The sequence below is a fragment of the Entamoeba histolytica genome, genomic scaffold (assembly GCF_000208925.1).
Source record: "Entamoeba histolytica HM-1:IMSS scf_1104750517677 genomic scaffold, whole genome shotgun sequence".
Lineage (NCBI taxonomy): Eukaryota > Evosea > Mastigamoebida > Endamoebidae > Entamoeba > Entamoeba histolytica.
In genome coordinates this window covers 1-9,991 of record NW_001915082.1, presented here as the reverse complement: position 1 = coordinate 9,991, position 9,991 = coordinate 1, and the positions used below count along the sequence as shown (strand labels likewise).

The window sequence follows — 9,991 nt, the reverse complement described above, 5'->3', positions numbered from 1 at the left end:
AAATGAATTATTATTTGTATTTCTATATTTCATTTTTATTCTTGTTATTATATTATTCTTTCTATTATTTGTAAATTTTATCATTATACACATTTCTTAGAATATTGATTATTCTTTTATTTTTATTTATTCAAATGAATAATATAATTAACAAATGAATAAGAATGATGAATCATTTTTATTTCAATTATATTAATATTTCATTTATTTACATTTTTTATTTGTTGTGTTAATTCAAATGATATAATATTTTATTCTTCATTATTTTACAAACTAAATTATTTTATTATTCATTTTTATTGTTATAATATTCTCTTCTTATTGAAATATCATTCAACACTTTTTTATAACCAAAAATAAATATGAATGATAAATATCCATATATCAAACAATTTAAATGAAATAAATAATCAACTCAATAATATTAATACTATAAAAGAAATAAATGATTATTAAATTTAATGAATGATAATATATATTGATGTTTTATTCTTCATTTTATTACTTAAATAAAATGATAAAATATCAAAAAGAATAATCATAAAAATAATACAATAAAAATATCGAATTAAAAACTATGATTAAATATAAATGGGTAATATTAATTCATATTTATAAACAAAGAAAATACAAAACATTTAACTATTGTTTAGCTATGAAAATAGTACAGAATTATTTTAACAAGAAACTATTGAAAAATTCAAAAATAGAAATGAAATGCTCAATTATACAACTTTATAATAAAAAAGAAAAGATAAAAGGAGTATTACTATAAGAAATAATAGCAAACACTATAATAAATATATTTTATACATTATCACTTTTATCTAGAGTAAAAATTGAATGTTATAACGTTAAGAGTTAATGAAATTTTCTTAATTAATTCCTTGTTCAAAAATTTGGGTTGTTAATTTTGAATAAGAAACTAATTAGTTTCTTATGACCAAAAAAATAATACTAAAGAAATAGATTAAATAATGTTATACCATGTTATTTGTAAGAATATTTTTTATACAAATAAATATGACTCAACACATTCATATTTTATTTATCCTTAACTAATAATATCAATATCTTAAGACAACCATATTTTTAATAAACCTCAATAAACATTTCTTTTATTTTATTTAGATTGATAATTAATAAACTTTGAGTATTATATGTTTCATATATGATATTCTATTTAAAAAAAATTCTTTTAAGAAATTCAATTTTTATTTTGTTCTGAAGACTCACTTTTGCTTAATACCTATTCTTCATATAAGAAGTTATGTCAATTAACCCTATTGACTATGTGCTAATAATATAAATGCTTACAAAAAGTTGAAACAGAAAAATACACAATTGTTCTATTCCCTAAAATTATTATATCTTCATTATATGATTTAGTTGTTCATTTGTTTATTTTTAAGAAGTAAAAAATAACAAAATTAACAATAGTTTTCTTTGAATTAGGTATTTGAATATTTCAACCATTACAAACTTATTTACATATTTCAAATACAAAATTAATGATTATAAAATGTTTTACAAATGAGAAATAACGTTCTACATTACCACCTTGGTTTTATCTTTGATTGTGTATGTTATAAACAATAGAACGTAATGGTTATAATAAAAAACATGAACAATTAAAATAAACAAAAAAAGAAAAAAGGATGTACAAAGAAATACATTCCAGTCATTTTGACTTATGAAGTGTTGTATAAATTCATAATCAACAATAATGTATTAAATTGAGAAAATGTCATAATAAAATAAAAAAACACAAATTGAATAGAAATAGTTTATATTATTTAAGAAAGAAAAAAAAACAATAATAATAGTAAAAGGAACTAAAGAAATAAAAAGAAGAAAAACCCTGAGATCCAAGAAAAAAAACCCTGAAACACTTGTTATTGTAGCTATGGCTTTACACAAAGCTGGTTTAAGTAAAGAACAAAAGAAAGCTAAGAAAGAAGCATATCTTGTCAAGATGAAAAAACTCTTGGAAGAATACAAACAAGTTGTAGTTGTCAAATGTGATAATGTAGGATCATCTCAATTCCAAACTATCAGAAAAGAATTAAGAGGAACATGCGAATTTGTTATGGGAAAGAATACTCTTATTAGAAAAGCCATCAAGAATCAAGCAGAAACTCAACCAGAACTCGAAGAACTTCTTCCACACATTAAAGGTAATGTTGGATTCATCTTTACTAAAGGTGATCTTTATCAATTAAAAGCTAAACTTACTGAACTTAAAGCACCATCACCAGCTAAAGCTGGAGTTATTGCACCAAATGATGTCATTGTACCAGCTGGTGACACAGGACTTGACCCAACACAAACCAACTTTGTCCAAGCATTGAACATTGCCTCAAAGATTACTAAAGGTCAAATTGAAATTACTTCAGAAACTCTTTTAATTAAAGAAGGAGAAAAAGTTGGTGTATCACAAGCAGTTCTTCTTCAAAAATTAAAGATTAATCCATTCAAATATGGAGCTGTTATTGATGTAGTTTATGATAACGGAATTGTTTATGATGCTAAAGCTCTTGATTTAACTGAATCAGATATTGTCAAGAAATTCCAAGAAGGTGTTCAAGCTGCTACTGCTATTTCACTTGCTGCCAATCTCCCAACCGAAGCAGCCTGCCCACATCTTATGCTCAATGCATTCCAAGCTCTCCTTGGATTCTCAAAAGAGAGTGGTGTTGTATTCCCATTGGCTGAAAAGATCTTCAATAACATGACTGCCGTTGCTGCTACTGCTGTTGCTACTGAAAGTAAAACTGAAGAAAAGAAAGAAGAAGCCCCAGCTGCTAAAGAAGAAGAGGAAGAAGAAGATTTTGGAGGATTTGGTGATTTGTTCTAAGCAAGTTTTTGGAAGATAAAAAAATCATTTATTAACTTTTTATTTTATAAAAACAAAAGTGAATGAAAATAATTCATTAAATAAAAACATATTTTTAATATAATAATAATATTATTTATTTCGGATTTATAAACAGTCTGTTATTAAAGAAAATAATAGAAAAATAAAAGTTAAAACATTTCTATTCTACGTGAATTTAGTGGTTAAATAAAAATTTATTTTACCAATAAATAAAGGTACTTTTACAAGAAAATTATTTGTTTTATTTCAAAAAAAAATATATCTTCTATTACTATCTGAATTCCATTCCAAATAAATGAATAAATTGATGGTGTTAATGTTGTCATTTGACGAATATATGATTCTAATAATAATGAACCAAAAAAATATTTTTATAAAAAACCCATTTATTGATTCATCATGATTAAATAATAAATGTCTATATACTGGTCTCTTTTGTAAAAGCATATCAAGAAATACTAATACATTATCATATTCTATATATTTATCAGCTACTTTACCACATTTTGGACATCTTAAAAGTCTTATAAATTGACCACAAAATATTTCATAAGTATTATCAATATCACATCCACATTCAATACATTTCATTGAATCTTTTTTATCAATAATTGATTCATTTTTATTTTCATTTTGTGTAGAAGTATTACTTGTGTTATTCATAACAATGAAAAAGTAAATGAATCTGAAAAAGATTAAAATAAGAAGAAATTAATCTTTCCTATCTTTTTCTTTCTTGTTTTATTATTGTTTTAATAACAAATTAAAATTCTTTAAAAAAAAACCCCTTTTTTTTGTTTTATTTCTTAATAAATGATAAAGAAAACATAAATATAAAAGCATAATGTAGTAAATAACATACTTTTTTATTTCTTATCTGATTGAGCCCAAACAGTCTTTTTAAGAATAAATGATATCATAATATCTGCTCCTATAGCTATAACAACAACTGCTACAATAATACCAAGAATTAAAATAACTGTTTTAGAATTATCAACTATAATAAATTAATTATGTGAAATGTTCAATCAATTTGGATATGAAATAATAATATATAATAACAAACTTACTTCTTCACATTCTCCATCTTTAATTGCATAGTCATCTTCACATTGAGTACATACACCCATTGAACATAAAGCACAATGAGAACCACATTGATTACAAGTAAAACTACCTGATTTATCTTTTCTTAATTCATATCCAAATTCACATCTTTGGCATGATTCAGCATCAAAACATGAACTACAATGACTTGAACAATTTTGACATTCACCAGTGAGAGATACGTATTGATTATCTAAACATGAAACAGCATAAGTTAATGAAACAAATAATATAATACAAATAAATACCTTCATCATGAGATAAATTTTTTAGTATTAATGTATTTAAGTTTTAATCAAATAAAAAGATATACAACTTCTTCTATATTAACAAGAGTATATTCTTTTTTTCTTTCTTTTCTTTCTACATCCTTCTTTTTTTTATATTTTTTATTAAACTATAAAATAATAAATGTTAATTATAATTTATAATAATTCAAAGTAATGAGAATTTTATTACTTTAATCCCTTAATAATATCAAATATATTCTTCTTCATTCTTTCTTTATCATTCTGTTTTAAAGTCCATTCTTCTACTACAAAGACTTCAACTTTCTTTTGTAATTTGCCAAATCTTATTGGATTTTTTAATCTAATAACAATATTATTTCCATCAAATCCTAATGATTCGATTAATTGATATGGTATTTTCCATTTAGACTTAGTTAATTCTCCAACTTCTTTTTCTACACCAATCATTGATTTTAATGTAAAAATAATTCCTTTAATTTTATTATCTACAACTTGTTTAATCCAATCATAAAATTTTAATTCTTTAAAAGCACCACCATCTGCTTCCATTAACATTGACCATCCTTGTGACTGAAGATAATCAAAACAAATAAGTTGTTCTGGACAATACCTTGGTGGTCTAATTCGTTCTTTAGCAATTTGTCCAAATGATATTCCTGTTAATCCATCATTAACACTTTTAAAAAATCCTACAATTCCATCTAATGGTTTTACAACAATTCCTGCGGCACCAACTAATGCACCACCAATAAATCCTGCTGGTGCTAATTGTTTCTTTTGTGTTCCAGCAAGATCAGTTAATCCAACAGAAGTTTTCCAAACACCTTTAACTCCACGAGCAACAGAACTAACAAGATTTTTTGTACCATCTTTTAAAGAATATTCAAAAGTAGATTGTTGTGCTTTTACTAAACTATCAGGAACATCTTTTCTAGGAATATTATCAACTCTTCTTAAAAAGTGGTTAAGTTCTTCTTCTGTTTGTTTATCAATTCCATTCATAGAACTTATTTCAAAACGGTCTTGAGTAAAGTCAATTGACTTTGGTCTTTTGTTGACTATAGTCCTAAGTCCAAATAATTTACCAACAACAATCCATTTTAAATTACCTAAATCTTCAAGTATTTTTTCTTTTATTAAATTTAATAATACTGTTGTTGTAAAACGTTTGTTACGAATGATATGTTTATTAAATCTAATAGGAATTCTATCAACATCCATTTCACGTGCTTGATATAAGAGTCGTAAGATTAATGAATGTTTTGAAGGTTTTTTTGTTGTTTTTCCAATAGAAGTATTAATATCAATTGTATTAATAATAGCGTCTTTAATAATTAATCTTAAAGGGTCATTATCATCAGTTTTAGAGTTATTTGTAGGAATTAAGAAAGGGGGATATTCTTCTAAAGTTTCAAGAATATGTTGTAAAATATCTGGTTCAATAAGAATTTCTAATGGTTGAATTGTAAAACTTGCTTTTGAAATACAACGTAATTGAAGGATATTTCCTTTTGTTGGAGTAATTAATAATAATCCAATATGAAAAAATGATTTATTTGGATCATAAATCCAATCAAGTGGTCGTGGAGAAATAATAACTGGATTTTTTAATATATCTAATGATTGAAAATCTAATTGAATATAATCAAATTGCATTTCTAAACCAAGATGTCTATCTGTTCTAACAATTTCTAATAAAATTGATTTAATATTTAATGATAATTCTTCTTTTGCTCCTTTTCCAAAAAATGAAATACCAAATGAAGGTAAACTTAAATCAATATTCCATTTAACTTGTTCTTCTTTTCTTTTATTTTTATCAATTGTAATAATACTAAGATTTCCTTCTATTTCTATTGAAATAGTGTTTGAATGAATTAAATATTCTTTTTCAATATCAAGAGGATCAATAATACAACCATTAATCAATAATTTTCTTTCTTTAATTGGATTAATCCATGCAAATGGTAAAGAGTGATAAGGAAGTAATTTTATTTTCATATTACAACCATACTGACTAATAATATAAGAGTTATTTGTTTTATTGTCTAATCTTAAAAAAAGTTCTTTACATCCATAAATATTTGTATAAAATGAACCTTTATTATTTTCTGTTTGAATTGTAAATATTCTATATGATTCAAATGTTTTCATAAGTATTTGATATTCATTTGTTTCATTTATTTTTATTGGAACACCATAATAATCAATTATACCAATAGTTATTATATTTGAATGAACAGGAGCAGATTCATTTGGTGCTAAAGTTATAATTTTGTTTTTATATTTTAATTTTAATGTTTTAGTTGTTGAATTTGTAACTATAAATTGTGGTTTAATACTTATCTTTAATGAAGAACTTAGTTTATTCATAATTTTAAAGAGAGTAATTGTAGCAATAAGTTCTTGATGATCTATCGTAAGGTATTTAGTTTCTCCAAGACTTAAAGGAATAGGATCTTTAAATGGTTCATTAACAGTACGTTGAATTAATTCTAATGAATTAGTATTTTGATTAAAAGGAGCATATAAATAATATCCTTTAGTGGAATTAATTGTTCCAAAATCATTAATAACAAGAGGTAAAAGAGTTGAATTTTTAATATAAAAAGGACAGTCAAATATTATAGTATGATCTTTAATCGATTGTTTAAAATGATATTTTCCAATAATAAGTGAAGGTAATTCCTTTGTTGAAGAACAATAAGAATTTATTGAAGATTGAACATTTTTATCATCAAAAATAAAACCATTCAATTGGTCAATTACCATAACAGAATAATAAATTGTATCATTATAACCAATATCATTAAAACTACCAGATGAGAAAGGTTGTATAATAATACAAGAATATTTTTGATTTATAGAAGGATTTAAATTTGAATGATTTAATATATTTAAAGAAGAAGAAACATTAATATTACTTTTATTATTCAATTGTTGAAATATATTAGGATTTGAAAGAAAAGTACTTTGGTGAGTAATAAATATAGATAATGTTAAAGGTAATTTATTAATAAAAGTAAATGGAGGTAAAATTTGAATAGTAATTGGAGTAATAAATTTATTTTCTGATTTTAATTTTTCTGAATATTTATATTTTAATACAAAAGACTTATCATTAATAACAAAAGGAGTAATTGAATTCATTATGAAGACTTCATTATCTTCATTATTTATTAAAGAATATTCAAAATTAAAATTTTGAATTATTTTGTCATTTTCTGGCAGAGAAATTGAAAATGAAAAAGGTTTAATACCAATTATTGGAGTAAATGAAAGAGGAGAATAAGTAGAGAGAAGAGATGTATTATTTACATTTATTTTTAATGGAATTTGAGTTTTATTTTTAAATATAACAATAGAAGAAATACAGACCATTTGAATAAACTTATTATAATGAAATTTAATAGTGATATATCCATAAATATTTCCATATTGTTTTAAGTTATAAATAAATTTATTATTTCTATTTTTTAATGAAATAACAACATTAATTGGATCAAATGTTCCAATTAATATAATTACATTTCTTTCATTAATAAGAGGAATTTCTAATGATTTATCTTTTTCAATAATGAAAGATTGATTTTTTGTTTTAAGAATTAATTGTTCACCAACTCGATTAATAATTTTTGATATTCCTTTATTTTTATAATATTCTGTATCAATAGTTTTTACCCAATGTTCAAATAATTGATTTAAAGTTAATATAAATTCTGGTGTAATATTTAAAATTAAAAATCTATTAGGACTAATATCAATTTTAAAATGTGGTATTAAACATTTTCCAGTTATATTAAATGGTTCAATTAATGGTTCAATTGTCCAATTTTTCTTTGAAGTATTAGTGTATTTAATTCCTGTTTGAATTATATTAAAAGCTAATTCTTTTTCATTTAATTCAACAGAAAATAATTCTGTATTTAATATTAATGATTTACAACTTTCAATAATATCTCCTTCTTGAGATATAAATTCACTTGATAAAACGAATTCTATTTTATTAATATTAAAACTAACTATTAAACTTGGAAATATAAATCTTTCATTTTGTTTTAATGACGTTTTAATTTTTTTATCTTTTAATTCTAATCCTTCTTGACTTAATTTTAATTTGATTAAATTATTTTCTTCTTCAGGAACAGTTAAAATACTTTGAATACTTTCTTGAAATTCTTTAATAAGTTTAATTGTAGTATCCAAATCTCTATTAGAAAATTCAATATTAACACAGTCTAATAAAAAACTAATATTAGGAAGTGTTAACATTCTTAATGAGGAGCTAAATGTTTTAATAGTTGTAATAGGAATGATATCTTTTCTTTTAATAAATTTACTAAAAATACAAAAATCATTACTAAATAATGATATTGAATCTATTAATCCATTTTTTAATACTACACTTCCTTCTAATGAACCACTTAAAGTTAAAGTATTTCCTTCATTATTTTTAAACACTAATTTACTTTTAATAAGATTAAATAAAATATTAAACATTAATTCTTCTTTATTTCTTTCTTTATTTTCATTTCTTTGTAATACTAATTTATTAAAAGAATTTTCTTTTCTTTCATTCAATTTACTATTTACTGAATTAGTTAGACAATCATTATTTGTGTTATTGTTATTTTCTTCACGTCTTGTTAATATTTGTGTTAATTGTTTAATAACATCTTTTAATGAATAAAGTAATCGTTTAATAAATTCAGGTGCAAGTAATAATGTTGGTGTAATACAATCTATTTTACATGTAGAATCTTTTCCGTAGTTATATTGAAATTGTAAACACTCTTCTTTTCCATTACATCCAAAACATTCTTCTTTCTTTTCAATGTCAGTTATTCCTAAATTTCCAATTCCAATTTGTATAAATTGTTTTGTTGTATCAATACTTCCTTTAAATATTTTAGCTTGAAATTTAGCTTTTGAAATCGTTAGGTTAACACCTTTTGCTTTTATGCTAAATCTAATTCTTGTTTTTTTCATTTGTGTATTTCTTCAAAAAATTCTTAGTTCTTACTCTTCTTTCATTATTTAGTTCATCAACTCAATTTATTTGTTTTATATTTTATTTACTTTTATGTTATTATTTCTTCCATCTTCTGATTCATTTTTTCTTTGATGGATTTACAATTGAAGGTGTCATCAATTTCATCGGACTGCCATATTCCTAAGTATTTATACAAGTCCTCACCTTCAATTAGGGGGATGTTTTGCATTCCATTTGGTATTTCTTTAATGTTTTTTAATACCATTCCTGACTTTTTCTCATTCATTTCCATCCCTATTCCACTTATTATTTCTTTAATTTCATTGTGGATTATTCCCATTTCTTCACTACTTTCTGTCATTATTCTCAAATCATCCATATATAAAGTGTGATTTGCTTTTGGGAATTTCTCTTCGATGATTTGAGAAATTACATTCATCTGTATGATGAAGAGTAGATTTGATAAGGAATCACCTTGTAAAATTCCTCTATTTAATTTAATACATCATAGATATTCATTAAATTTATAGCCGATGAATATCTTCCATCTAGTCATTATACTTTCAATTATGTCAATGATGACACACTCATAATTAAAATATTTTAATGATTCAATTACCTATTCGTGGTTTACTGTGTCATATGCTTTCTTAATGTCATAATATGACTCCACATATTTTGGGTATTTCTCTTCTTTCTGCTGCTTTAACATATAACTATTAATTATTCCTTCTTTAGCATCAAGAGATTGTAACTTACATC

At 23.2% G+C, this 9,991-nt stretch overlaps 4 protein-coding genes across 4 annotated transcripts, besides 1 other annotated feature; 1 reads left to right on the top strand and 3 right to left on the bottom strand.

Annotated features, from left to right (window-relative positions):
- Positions 1-1,906: 1,906 nt before the first annotated feature.
- Positions 1,907-2,877, top strand: EHI_090400 (60S acidic ribosomal protein P0, putative; the record flags this gene model as incomplete). The annotated part of the gene is made up of 1 exon (XM_652489.2): positions 1,907-2,877. The coding sequence occupies one exon, from the start codon at positions 1,907-1,909 to the stop codon at positions 2,855-2,857; it is 951 nt and encodes a 316-aa protein (XP_657581.1). The 3' UTR covers positions 2,858-2,877.
- Positions 2,878-3,124: 247 nt separating this feature from the next.
- Positions 3,125-3,541, bottom strand: EHI_090390 (uncharacterized protein; the record flags this gene model as incomplete). Its single annotated transcript, XM_644928.1, has 1 exon — positions 3,125-3,541. One exon carries the CDS (start codon positions 3,539-3,541, stop codon positions 3,125-3,127), a length of 417 nt encoding a protein of 138 aa, XP_650020.1.
- Positions 3,542-3,744: 203 nt separating this feature from the next.
- Positions 3,745-4,242, bottom strand: EHI_090380 (uncharacterized protein; the record flags this gene model as incomplete). The annotated part of the gene is made up of 2 exons (XM_644927.1): positions 3,745-3,875; positions 3,945-4,242. 2 exons carry the CDS (start codon positions 4,240-4,242, stop codon positions 3,745-3,747), a joined length of 429 nt encoding a protein of 142 aa, XP_650019.1.
- A 198-nt stretch (positions 4,243-4,440) lies between these two features.
- On the bottom strand, positions 4,441-9,225 carry EHI_090370 (uncharacterized protein; the record flags this gene model as incomplete). Its single annotated transcript, XM_644926.1, has 1 exon — positions 4,441-9,225. One exon carries the CDS (start codon positions 9,223-9,225, stop codon positions 4,441-4,443), a length of 4,785 nt encoding a protein of 1,594 aa, XP_650018.1.
- Positions 9,226-9,301: 76 nt separating this feature from the next.
- Positions 9,302-9,991: a repeat region.